Genomic DNA, 12,596 nt, shown 5'->3' on the forward strand with positions numbered 1-12,596 from the left:
GAACACACTGGGACAAGCCTGCCCCCTGCTGGATCAATTGACACTGATTTCCAGGTGGCTCTTGCTTCAGATTACACTTTTCTCTGATTGGTGCTGACTGTGAAGAGCAGCCATGAAAATTAATTCAAAACCAATCTCCCCCAACCTCAAAAGTGATTTTCTGTTTGTTTGTTTTTGTTACTGGACGGTGTGTAGGGGCTGGTGGTTCACCTGGGTAGAGGCATCTTGGCGGGGCCTGGGGAGATGAAACTAGAAAACTGGACCCCGGCTGTTGGTGAATCTAGCTGTCCTGCTGGGTGTTGTTTCTTCCTGGACTAGAGCTCCTGTGACCCCTGGTGCAGGCAGAGCATGGCTGCCTGTGGCCCCTGGGAACCCAGGGCCTCAACTCCCCAACTCCCCCAAGGCCAGGCTTACTACCCTTGCCACTGCAGGTTTCTTCCCTGCCCAGGAGAAGCTTTACTCCTCTGTGTGGTGCAAGAGAGCAACCTCGGGTCAAGTTGCCCAGGGCCACCTCCAGGGTCTGCCAAGCTGCCCATAGTCACTCAAGTGCAAGCCAATCTTTCTCACCTTGGTGGCAATGATTCCTCTGATGGTGTCTCTGTTCTTGTTAATTCCCTCTAGGGAACATGGTCCCCTCAACAGCCTTCTGGAAATGGAAACAGAGCTCAGGCCATGTCCCAAGCCTGCCCAAGCCTGCCAATTGCCACTTAGCAAGCCCTGCCTGGGGCCACCTCTCCAGCCCCAGCTCCCTGCTCTCCCCTAGTTCCAGGTGATGAGTGGTCTCCTGTGTGCCTTCTGTGGGAACCTCCCAGCCAGACACTCTGGTCATCCCCCGACACCCTTTCTCACTCCAGTGGCTTGGGTCATAAGATTATCTAAAGAGTCCTGACAAGGTATCAGACTGAAAGACTGTAGGACAGAAAGACAGGACTCTTTGAATTTGGAAAAGGCCTTGGACAAACCAAAGCTCTGGAAAAGACCCAGGAAGACCCCTGAGGAGGAAAGTTGAACTGGTTGGGATGGCACCTCTCTGGGTTATGGAAACCCAGCTAAAACCAGTCATTGTCAGAGGACCTTAGCAGCCACAGAGGGCTTCTGAAACTCCATTTTATCAATGGTTATCTAGGTTTTATATATATATTTACACACACACACATACAAAAATATATCCATTTGATGGATTAATCTATTGATTGGATTACAGCTCTCATGATCTGATTTTTCACCTCTTGCATTAACACAGATGCTTTTGGAGGACACCTTATATTCAAACCATATCAGAGACACTTGCCTTTGACACATATCTCTGCTCCTCAACTTCCCAAAGAGCTCACAGTTCCCACCCTCAGTGGATTATGGAGACTGGACTCTCATATGTAACCATACAATGGGACCCCAACCTGGGTGACTCTCCTGAGGAGAGCAATGGAGTTCCTCTTTGGGAAGTTCCTTCATGGAGGAATAAGGCCCTGTCATTTGTCTATGTTCCCTGAATTCTTGTCACCTTTGATGTGCAGGACCATCTCAGGAAGAAGGCTAAGAAGGTTTTTGAAAGTCTATATTTGTTAAATTCATAATTTTGATCTGATACACCTAAGTTAATATGTTTTTCTGATTACATTCTGCTTTGTTCTAAGGCCAAATAACAAGGGTTAACTCTCAATTTGATAGTTTTTTAACAAATAACCTACAATGCTTTTGTTTGTCTGTTTTGTGTAGGGGCAGCGGAGTACTGTCCATCTACATGTGTTGCCGTGTCTACATATATTTAGTACTAAAAATTGACATAAGAGTTCATAAATTAAAATTTAAGAAATGGATCCAAATCCCTTTGCTTCATATGATTTAAAAGGTTCAACTAAAATTGGGTAAATAAATTAAAGTAAATACGTCTTTAAAGTTTCTAATGCACAGTTTGTTTCTAGGTGGTCAAAGAGTTATTAATAAAATGTTCATGTCTATAAAGTGTCTAATATCCATTATCTCTAGGATTTTTCTTCCATGGGAAAAAATTACAAATTCTATTCAATGCACTTGTCTTATATCCTTTTTTAATAAAATGTAAATTAAATCTGACCTATATGAAATTAATCATGGATGTGTTTATTAGAGACATCTGATTGGTTTACAAAGTTTAACTGTTAACTGTTAAATGGAATATCAAATAATCTTAAATCCTTAAATTCCATAAGGTAAAATATTTAAGCACTGTTGGTGTTTTCATATATTAGTAAATTTAAAAAAATTAAAATTACCTTACGTTATCACATAAACAAGGTTATAAAAGTTAAAAGTCCCAGCGGGTTTAATTCTATATACAAAATGTCAAGAGGTTTCAACTGCATTTCAATTAGAGTACTGTAAACATAGTTCCTCTTATTAAAAAGGATTAACTTATCTAAATTCAGAAATTGATAAGGGTTATTTTAAGATATAAACAAAAAGAGGGATCTGTAGATTAAAAATTATTAAAATGTTCTAAATATAAAAATATGTTTAGCAAAAAACATATTTCCAGGCAAAAAAGTCTTTGTGTGGTAAAATATAATTATAATACATCAAAGTAAACAATAGGATCTAAGTAAGTAATATAAACATCTATAAATAAAGGATAAATATTAAAATGTTTCTTTATAACTAAGTTGTTTATATATGTAAGAGCAAATATTAATGCGCTGATATAAACCAAGTTTGATTTACATATTAAAATGACAAACCCTTCTTAAAATATTAATTACATTGTGTCTTTTAAGTTTTATTCTCTGAAGCAACTAACTGGACAAATGAAAGTTTGTACATCTCTGGTGAAAAAACAACTGTTATTTTAGAACATTGTTCCACCTTACAGAGTCTAAAACTTGGTTAATATAAAAACATCAATAAAATTGTAGTACACTGCTCTTCTTTTCATATTCAATGTGCTTGCTTACATTGGGCAGACCCCCAAATCTCCCTTTTTGTGGTTTTTTGGCTTAAATATGAGGCATCACTGAAGGTGGTGTGCTACTCTGACCATCTCACTTTTAGAGAGTAGAGTGTCTGTTTCTGGCCAGCAATAAAGGCTTAACTGGAATGGCAATGTATGGTCTGAGAGTTTATTGAGGGTCTTGGTATTGGTACAACATTAATCCAGAGGAATTATGTAGTCTGTGGCTATTATTCTCCTTTTAGTTATGGCACTTTCTCCCCAGTGCAATGTAATCTCTTGAGTGTTTTAAATGCTCTATGGCCAGGTACCGAGGTGCACACTTACAATCCCAGTAACTTGGGAGGCTGAGGCAGGAGGATCCGAGATTCCAAGCCAGCCTGGGAAACATAGTCAGACCCTGTCTCAAATAAAAATGTGAAATGTGTTGGGGGTGTAGCTCAGTAGCAAAGTGTCCCAAGTGGCCTTGAACTTGAGATCCTCCTGTCTTGGCCTCCACAGTCACTGGGATTACAGGCATGTGCAACCACACCCAGCGCTCCTTATTATTATTATTATTATTATTATTATTATTATTATTATTATTATTTATTTATAAGGTTTTGAGCCTGCTATAAGGGATTGAGACTGGGGTATTTGCCAATGTGCTACATCCCCAGCCCTGCTCTGAGGAATAGAATATGAATATGCTAGAGTGCTGCTGAACTGGGCCCTGGAGAGGAGCCTAACACACCTGGCAGGCTGTGCTTCCTGTCCTTTGGGAGCCACTGTCATGAAGGAAGCTCAGCCCTCCTGAGACCACCAGGTTGGAAAGTGCACCCAACAGGGGGAGGCCCTGGTGGACAACAGGCCACATACAGAGAAGACCAGAGGGCACTGTGGTACATAGCTGTAATCCCAGCAACTCAGGAGGCTGAGGCAGGAGGATCACAGGTTGCAGGCCAGCCTTAGCAACTTGAGACCTTGTGTCAAAAGAAAAAATAAGGACTGGGATGTAGCTCAGTCATAACACTATTTATTAAGCACCTGTGTGGCTAGACAGGGGGTCAGGTATGGTCCTCATGGATGAAGATGGCAGGTGAGTCCCTGTCTCTGGGGCTGGCCACCTATAAGAAGCAAGAATGTGCAATGTGGGCTAAGGATGTGGCTCAAGCGGTAGCGCGCTCCTCTGGCATGCGTGCGGCCCGGGTTCGGTCCTCAGCACCACACACAAACAAAGATGTTGTGTCCGACGAAAACTAAAAAATGAATATTAAAATTCTCTCTCCCTCTCTCTCTATCTTAAAAAAAAAAGAATGTGCAATGTGGCCAACTGTGATCCATTCCTTCTATAGAACAACCATGGTGTGGACGACGGGGTGTTCAGAGAGGGCCTCGGAGGTGATGCCAACTGAGACATGGAGGAGGAGCCAGTCTAGTATTGGGGAGTAGGGGACATATGGGGACAGTAGAGAGCCCCCTGCCTGCCCCTTCCACAGCCAGAGCCACAGTCACCACAGGAGTTGAACCCCTGCTCCAGCTTCTGCTCCTGCCTGGCAAGTAGCAGATGTTCACCCCAAGAGGGAGAGAGACCCAGTCTGCTTGAAGGAGACTGACCTCAGCAACATGCTGTGGCTGCAGAAGGTGACAGCACTTTGATCTTTCTTCACACTCCTCCCAAATGTGGCCTGGCCACAATCCTACAGATCTGAGCCCCTTCAGAACACACATCTGCTCCTTCTGGAAGCTGCAGATGCTTGGAGCAAGGAGAGAGTTATTTGATGGCAAAAAGAACAGTCAAGAAATGGTTTGGTTAAATCCACAGGAAGGGGGTCCAGGAGTGTCCTGTTTTATTGATCACACTGGGCAGATTGTCAGCAAATGACCAAATAAAAAAATCCATTTTGAGCCCCCACCAAACAGAAAACAATCCTAGTCTTGAATCCCGTTCCTCAATTATGCCAGAAGGTAGCCTTGAACCTCCAGTGGTGTCTGAATTAGGCAACTGGAAGTCCTTTAAATAGCCTGGTCACAGAGTACAGACTAAAATTCTAAAGTACCTGCAATTTCTGTCCTCTGACTTTGGCTATGGTTGTCTGATCTTTCTGAATAAACTCCCCCTTCACTTCCCTGAAAATCTGCAGGCAGACCAGGCTTACAGGACTGCTGGTCTGTCTTGGTAGCTCAGACTTGCTTCTTGGCCCTGAGCAGAGGCACAGAAAAAAAGCAGGGTGTCAAATCCATCAAGGAAGGTATGGCAGTTATGTCCCACGCTTCCAAAGGATTTCAAATTAGCAGCCAGGTGTGGTAGCACACACCTGTAGTCCCAGCAGCTTGGGAGAATGAGGCAGGGGGATGAAGTTCAAGGCTACCCTCAGCAACTTAATAATGTCCTGGGCAACTTGGAACCTGTCTTAAAAAGGGTTGGGGATGTGGCCTAGTTGTTGAGCACCCTTTGATTCAAATCCCACATACACACACAAAAATCATCATAGCAGTGAAAATTTAGTACATTTTTATTATGGAATAATAGAGCCAAAAACCAAGTAGCATAGTAAAATGAAGGCCCTTATACCTATCCTCCTGAAGGCCAACCCTAACCCATTTTTCAGAAATACTGGGGATTAAAGCCAGGGCATTTGCCCAGAGCTACATCCCCAGCCCTTATTGTGAGACGGTCTTCCTGAGTTGTCAAGACTGGACTCAACCTTGAAGCCATGTGCACACATGAACCCCATCAGAAATTTATAAGAAGCATTTCTTGAGGTTCTGGATATCAAACTCATGGCCTCATGCCTGAAGGGCCTACTCTACCTGAGCCTCACCCCCAGGCCAAGAAAGCTAATGTGTTGTGCATGTCAATAATCCCCTGCCTACCGAATTGCCACTGGGTTTCAGGCAATAAAATCTGTATGTTTGAGGTGAAGAACACAATCGTAAGAATAAATCTGGATGTCGTGGACAGGCCTGATGTCCTTCACCAGCTGCATCAGCTCCTTCCGAACCTGGTCAAATTTCATGGGGTTGATCTCAGTCCAAAAACCCCAGAGGATTTTGTCAAAGCTCTCCAGAGGGGCAGGGTACTTCGCTTGTTCCAGCGGCAGGCTAGCGGTGTGGCTCAGCAGGTTCTTAAGAGCAGTCAGGGGGATTTGGTTCCCATAGAAACTGAAGGTTTTGAGCTGGGAACAGTGACCCAGGGCTGGTGAGATGGCATTTAGCTGGGACTCTGTTATCTCACAAAACTCTAAGACCAGGGTCTCAAGGGTGTGTGCCACCTTCTCCAGCAGGACCCGGAGGGGCTCAGGACTCATATCCTTCATGGAAAAAGAGCTGAGATCCAGACACTTCAGTTGATCAGTGCTCGGACACAGGGACAGATGCTTTAAATCCTTCTCCTTGAGCGGACAACCTCTCAGCGAGAGTGTTTTCAAGGGGGTCCGACTCCTGGAGAGAAAGCAAAGAGTTACTTCTGGAGAATGAAGGCACCACGTGGATATAGTCGGAAATGGTAGGTGAGAACTGTCTCATCCCAAACCCAAGGTCGCCCTGACCTTCTGATGATGGTGGACCCCCAGGACACTGTGGGTTGCAGAATCTGCTCCTACACTCACCCATTTCAGGGTGAGCCTTTCACCACCACTTGAGTGACCAGGTGGGTCCATCATCTCTAAGGCTCCTCCCCTGACTGCCAAGCCGAAGGCCACAGCTCTGGCCACAGGAGGTCAGGGGGAGTCATGTACGAAGGACAATCCCAGGCAAGATGAAGGAAACCAACCCGGGTTATCCACTGGGGAGGCTCACACCCTGTACCCTCCATCCCTGCTCCTCACCCTCCAGTCCAGAATCACCAACTGAGTCTCAGAGCAGCCTTCCCCAGGGGGGCATTGGGGGCGGCTCCTCTGTTCCCCGCTGGAGAGCACAGAGCTTCCCTGTTGCAAGGTGCAGGTGAGGGGGCTTCTCTCCTCCAGCGCCCTCTCCTCTACCCCGTCTCCCACCTCCTTCACTGGATAGGCCTCCCAGAAAAGGAACCTCACCCACCCTCACTAGCTCTTGTCCCTCCCAGCTGGCTTCCCTACATGGTGGCACTTCCCAGACCATGAACCCCGGTTTAGCCCTCTGCTTCTGTGTGGGTGGTGATGAGACCATCCTTCAGGACTGAGCAGGGGACCAGAACCTGAGGTCACTCGGTCACTCTCCAGCATCTCCTTCCCTGACATGGCTAGTGGCCAGGGCACAAGCCCTTTTAATGCTCGGTAAGCAAATATGGCTTTTGTGGCAATGCGCACCCCTCATGCTTACAGGAGGATTTTGTGCAGCGCTCCGTAGAGGAAGAAGACGTTGTTCACGTAGAGCTCGTGGAGTTTGTTCACCTTCCGCAGTTGAAGGCTGAATCTATGGGAAAACCACCTGTTTATGGAGCGGCCTGTGAAGACCTGCGGGCTCAAGTCAGAGAGATGGAGGATGCAAAGGTTCTTCATCTCAATCAGGACAAAACAAAAATGTTCCATTATTTCTCGAGTCCAGTGCTGAGCATTCACCTCCAGTTCCTGCACATAGTACAGTGGCAGAGTCCTCAGGAATTTAGAGAGTTTCAAGTAGAAACCCCCGATCTGTAGCTTCTCGCAGTATATACGGACCACCCCCTTCCTCTCCTCCACCCACTCCCTGAGGCTGCCAAGGAATCTTTGGAAGACTTTGTCCAGATCGAAATCTATGAAGATCTTCAAGCGTGGCCTCGCTGCTCTTTGGCTGCATTTCTCTCTTTCCTTTGGAGACGTGGCCTCTTGTGAGCAGGCACTCAGTGGGGCTCTGGACCACTCATTGGGGCTATCTTGATTCACTTCCCTAAAATCGATCGCTTTCAGTTTCCATTTCCTATGGAGAAAATGGGAAGGAGGCTCGAAAAATAGACAAAGACCCGCCGACTTCCAACCTGTGCATTAGACCCCATTGAACCCCTTGTTCTGGGCTGCTGCTCCTCTGCTCTCCTATTTTTCTCCGTGTCCTTTCTCCTTGAATCGAGCCAGGGATCCTTCCTGTGGAGGGGGCAGGGCAGCCTCCTCCCTGGCACCTCCTGGACCAGCCTTCACCCTGTCCTGCCTCCCCCAGATGTCTCTTCCTGGCTCCCCCTCACCTGGGGTAAATGTTCTGGGAAATCAGCAAGTCTAGCCCATTCAGTAGGGTTTTTAAGGCCTTCACATCTCTTGTCTTCAGCAGGTAGTCCACAGGCAGACAGGCCAAGGGGCAGGACAGCACCATCTTCTTTACCATCTCCATGTGACCCCCCATTATAGCCTCCTTGTACAACTGCAGGGTAAGCACCCTGGGCAGGTACTCCAGATTGGGAATGGGCAAGGCCTCGTTGTGCAGTACATTCTGTATCACCAGTTCCTGGAGTGTGGGTACGGTTCTGATGCTCATCCTGTTGAATCTGCAGGGAACAGAGGCACCCTTTCAGGCCAAGCCTGAAAAACCCCTCCTCAACCAGCCGAGGTCCAAATCCTGGTAAGCCACAGCTCTGTGGTGGTGGGGATCAAATCCCCAGTATCCAGGTCCACCTCTGGTCCTCCCAACTCTAATCCCACTGGTTATCAAGGAGTCTGAAGGCTCACCAGTCCCCCTATGGACAGGTGACTCATCCTCACTTTTCAGATCCTGGGGAGTGAACCAAGGGCTGAATGCATGCCAGGCAAGTGCCTTACCACTGATCCACATCCCAAACCTAAACCTCACTTAGGACCCCCTTAAAGAGAATAGAAATGTCACAGGGCCAATGCCCAGACTGGTGGCACAAGCCTGTAATTCTAGCAAATTGGGACACTGAGGCAGTAGGACTACAAGTTCAAATCCAGCCTCAGCAACTTAATAAGACCCAAGGCCCTCATGAGAGACCCAACCAGAATAAAAAATTAAAAGGGCTGGAATGTGGCTAAGTGGTAAAGCACCCTGAGTTCAATCCCCATTACAAAAAATAAGTTTTTAAATAATGAGAACCTCAAGTTCAAGGGCAGACTGGGAAACTGAGCAAGATCTTGTCTGAGGCTCAAGATGGGGTTCAGTGGTATCGAGCTTGCCGAGCATGTGAGGCCCTGGGTTCAATTCCCTGTACCACACATACACACACAAAACTATATACATATGTGGACTTGCACAGATGTAAATCGAGATACAGCTGTAGCTTAGGAGCTGTGCTGAGGGTGGTAGCTCAGTGATATAGGAGGTTACTGAGCCCACATATAGCCTTGGGTGAGATCCCCATTGGACCCCAAAAATGAAAATCAGAACTTTTGGTTGCTGAACTTAGAGGAAGTTTCTTTGGGGTTCCTGGTTTCAGAGGTTCATTCCATGGACAGCCAGCTCCATTGCTCAAGAGGCAGAAGAACATGACCAAACAGAGCCTCAGAAAAGCTGATCAGTACCGGGCAGCCTGGAGGTGGTGGGCACGGTACCAAGAACCTTTAACAGGGGTTCACGGGATGCTTTCACTATATCCCTTGTGGCTTTGAAACTTACATGTTTTTCCCCCCACCCCCGCATCTTCTTTTCTCTAACCTTCTCTTTCATGATCTCCCTGATCTCCTTCCTAATCCCATTTTCTTCAATCACCTGTATAAAAGCCCCCTGTTCTTGAGGATAGGCAGAAGCACAGGCTTTGGGACACTAGTCCCTGTGTTTCTTCTTTGCTAGCAAAACAATAAACCTTTTTTCCTTTTTCTCAATATCTTGTCATTGCTATTGGATCAGCATGGAGGACGGGGACCAAGCCTTTGGTCGCAAAATTATAAGCCCAAAGACACACCCACAGGGACCTATCTCCTCCAGCCACACCTCACCTGCCTAGAGTTTATCACCCAGTATGTAGTCCTATCAAATCCATTAAATAGATAAATGTACTGATTATGGATCTTATAACCCAATCGTCTCACCCCTTGCATTAGCACTTGAACCTTTGGGAGAATACATCCTATCCAAACCGTGACACCAAAATCCAGTAATAAAACATTGATATAAAATGTATACATCACATACATGTGCACATATTCCTTTGTTTTGCAGTGATAAGGTTTGAACCCAGGTCCTCATACTAGGCAAGTCCTCTAACACTGAGCAACACCCTCACCCTGTTTTAAGCTCTAAATACAAAATGACTAGTAAAACCACAATACACAAATTCCATGAACTGTCATTTAAAGGAATATAGACTACATATGAAAATTGTCAAGACAATTCAAAATCAAATACATAGCTCTCACTTAAAAACGTTGCACTGGGCCAGGCACAGTGGCACATGCCTGTAATCCCAGCAGCTAGGGAGGCTAAGACAGGAGGATCTTGAAAGCCAGCCTCAGCAAAGGTGAGGCACTAAGCAACTCAGTGAGACCCTGTCTCTAAATAAAATACAAAAATTGGGCTGGGGATGTGGCTCAAATGGTCAAGTGCCCCTGAGTTCAATCTTCGATGCCAAAAAAAAAAAAAAAAAAAAAAAATTCATTGGGTTCAGTGGTCCGTGCTGCTAACCCCAGCAATTTAGGAGGCTGAGGCAGGAGCATCAAAAGTTTAAGGCCAGTCTTAGCAATTAGGAAGATTCTAGGCAACTTACTTGGGCCCTGTATCAAAAAAAAAAAAAATGTAAAAGGTGCTGGAGATGTGGCTCATTTGTTAAGCAGCCCTGAGTTCAATCCCCAGTCCACAAAAAGTCAAGTTGCAGGTCAGCCACAGCACCTTAGCAAGACGTTGACCAACTTAGGTAGACCCTGATTCAAAATAAAAAACAGGTCTGTGGAGATGAAGCTCAGTGGTAAAGCATCCTTGGGTTCAATCCCTAAAGAAGCAGCAGCTGCAATGGTGGCAAACTGGGCTGCAGTCACCAGGGCAGACTGGCTGTGGTAGACAGGGTGGCGCATCCTTAGGGGGGGGCTGTCACTTACCCTCTCTGCACGTCTGGATGGAACGGTTTGGCTCTCCAAGTGTCAACAGATCCAGGCAGTGACTCTTGGTTCAGAATTCTCTGGAACCTTCTCTGGCTGCTCTGAAGCTTTTATTCCTCCTCTCCAAACCCCTCCCTTCCAATCGGAAGCTCATATCTGACTAGATTATTGAATCTCATCCAATTAATCCTGGTTGGATTTTCAGCTTATTGATTGGTTTTAGCAGATCTCCAGGCAGGAAGGGGAAGGGATTCTGGGTGGGGTGGAGATCCTCTCAGGGATTTCTTTCACAGAGTTTCATTCACAGGGTCACCCTCAGTTCTGAGCATGAGACACCAAAGGACTTAATCTGATATTGGACAGAGAAACCCCTGAAAGCTCATTGTTCAGGGGTCCGTGGCCACACTGATATTGTGAACATGTTCTAGAGTTAAAACCTCTTAGGTGTGATGGCTCACTTCTTTAATACCATCTACTATGCCAGCAGCCCCAGAGGCTGAAAGAGGTCAATCCCTAAAGGGAGGAGCCCCAGGCTAGCCTGGTCAGCAGGGTGAGAACCCATCTCAAAAACAAAAACAAAAATGCTTTATGAAGCCGGGCATGGCTGCACACACCTCTAATCCCAGTAGCTCTGGAGGCTGAGGCAGGAGGATTGCAAGTTCAAGGCTGGCCTCAGCAATTTAGTGAGGCCCTGAGAAACTCAACAAGACCCTGTCTCAAAATAAAATACAAAAAGTGGCTCAGTAGAAAAGAAATTGGAAAGGAGTTGCTAGAAACACAACAGAGACTCCTAAAACCTCTCAGTACCCTTGGGGACAGGGAGGCAGAAGCAGTCTTTTGTTCCCTTACAAGGTAAAGGATGTTTCAGGGGGATCAGCTCAGCAAACTGGCTTGAGAATAGTGTCACCAAATATGAGCTGGGACCTGAGACCAGAGAGCAGCTTTGACTACCAGCCCTGGGAAGGCCACTTTTCCATGTCTGAAGCCACTGAGGGTGGATGCTATGGGTACCTCTCAGGATGTTGGGGAGCAAGAAATTTAGGTCAAAGTGTGGGTCCCTCTCATCATGGCAGCCACCATCTGGAGCCTTTCAGTGTCAGGGTTCTTCCTACGGGGACATTTCCCAGGCAATGCTGAGCCCCACACAGTGTCAGGGTCCTTTATCCTATAAAAGCAAAGTCTAAGGAACAATGACATTTTAGCGAGGCATGCTGGTACAGGTCTGTAGTCTGAGAAACTGTGGAAGCTGAGGCAGGAGGATTGCAGGTTTGAGCCTGCCTCAGCACTTGAATTTAGTAAGACCATCGGCAGCATATCAAGTTCGTGTTTAAAAATGAAAAGGACTGGGGAAGCCAGGCACAGTGGTGCACGCCTATGATCTCAGTGGATCAGGAGGCTGAGACAGGAGGATCTTGAGTTCAAAGCCAGCCTCAGCAATAGTGAGGCACTCTTAGCAATCAGTGGGACCATATCTCTAAATAAGATACCAAAATAGTGCTGGGGATGTGGCTCAGTGGTCGAGTGCCCCTGAGTTCAATCCCCAGTACCAAAAAATAAATTTTAAAAATCAATAACAGGGATAGGGAAGAAGCTCAGTGGAACAGTGCTTGCCCAGCATGTGAAAAGCCTTGGTTTCAATCCCTGGTACCAAACAAACAAACAAACAAACAAACAAAAAACTGCTAGCAAAATTACTTTTTTTTTTTTAATGTATCCTGGGGATTGAACCCAGGGGTGTTTACCAATGAGCCATGTTCCCAGTT

General features: G+C 46.2%; 1 protein-coding gene across 1 annotated transcript; it reads right to left on the bottom strand.

Moving 5' to 3' along the window:
* Window positions 1-5,799: 5,799 nt before the first annotated feature.
* On the bottom strand, window positions 5,800-10,809 carry LOC139707343 (PRAME family member 12-like). Its single transcript, XM_071618552.1, has 4 exons — window positions 10,628-10,809; window positions 8,040-8,336; window positions 7,205-7,780; window positions 5,800-6,349 (listed from the first exon to the last, which is right to left on the bottom strand). Exons 1-4 carry the CDS (start codon window positions 10,807-10,809, stop codon window positions 5,800-5,802), a joined length of 1,605 nt encoding a protein of 534 aa, XP_071474653.1.
* Window positions 10,810-12,596: the final 1,787 nt, after the last annotated feature.

The sequence above is a fragment of the Marmota flaviventris genome, chromosome 10, assembly GCF_047511675.1.
Source record: "Marmota flaviventris isolate mMarFla1 chromosome 10, mMarFla1.hap1, whole genome shotgun sequence".
Taxonomy (NCBI): domain Eukaryota; kingdom Metazoa; phylum Chordata; class Mammalia; order Rodentia; family Sciuridae; genus Marmota; species Marmota flaviventris.

What these genes read in the sequence shown, in the direction of transcription:
- LOC139707343 (XM_071618552.1), bottom strand. Translation starts at nt 10,809, where the DNA reads ATGCGCCACCCTGTCTACCACAGCCAGTCTGCCCTGGTGACTGCAGCC. An exon ending in TTGGTCAACGTCTTGCTAAG is followed by an intron (nt 8,337 to 10,627) that starts GTGCTGTGGCTG and finishes TGTTCCCTGCAG; the next exon opens with ATTCAACAGGATGAGCATCA. An exon ending in TCCCAGAACATTTACCCCAG is followed by an intron (nt 7,781 to 8,039) that starts GTGAGGGGGAGC and finishes TTTTCTCCATAG; the next exon opens with GAAATGGAAACTGAAAGCGA.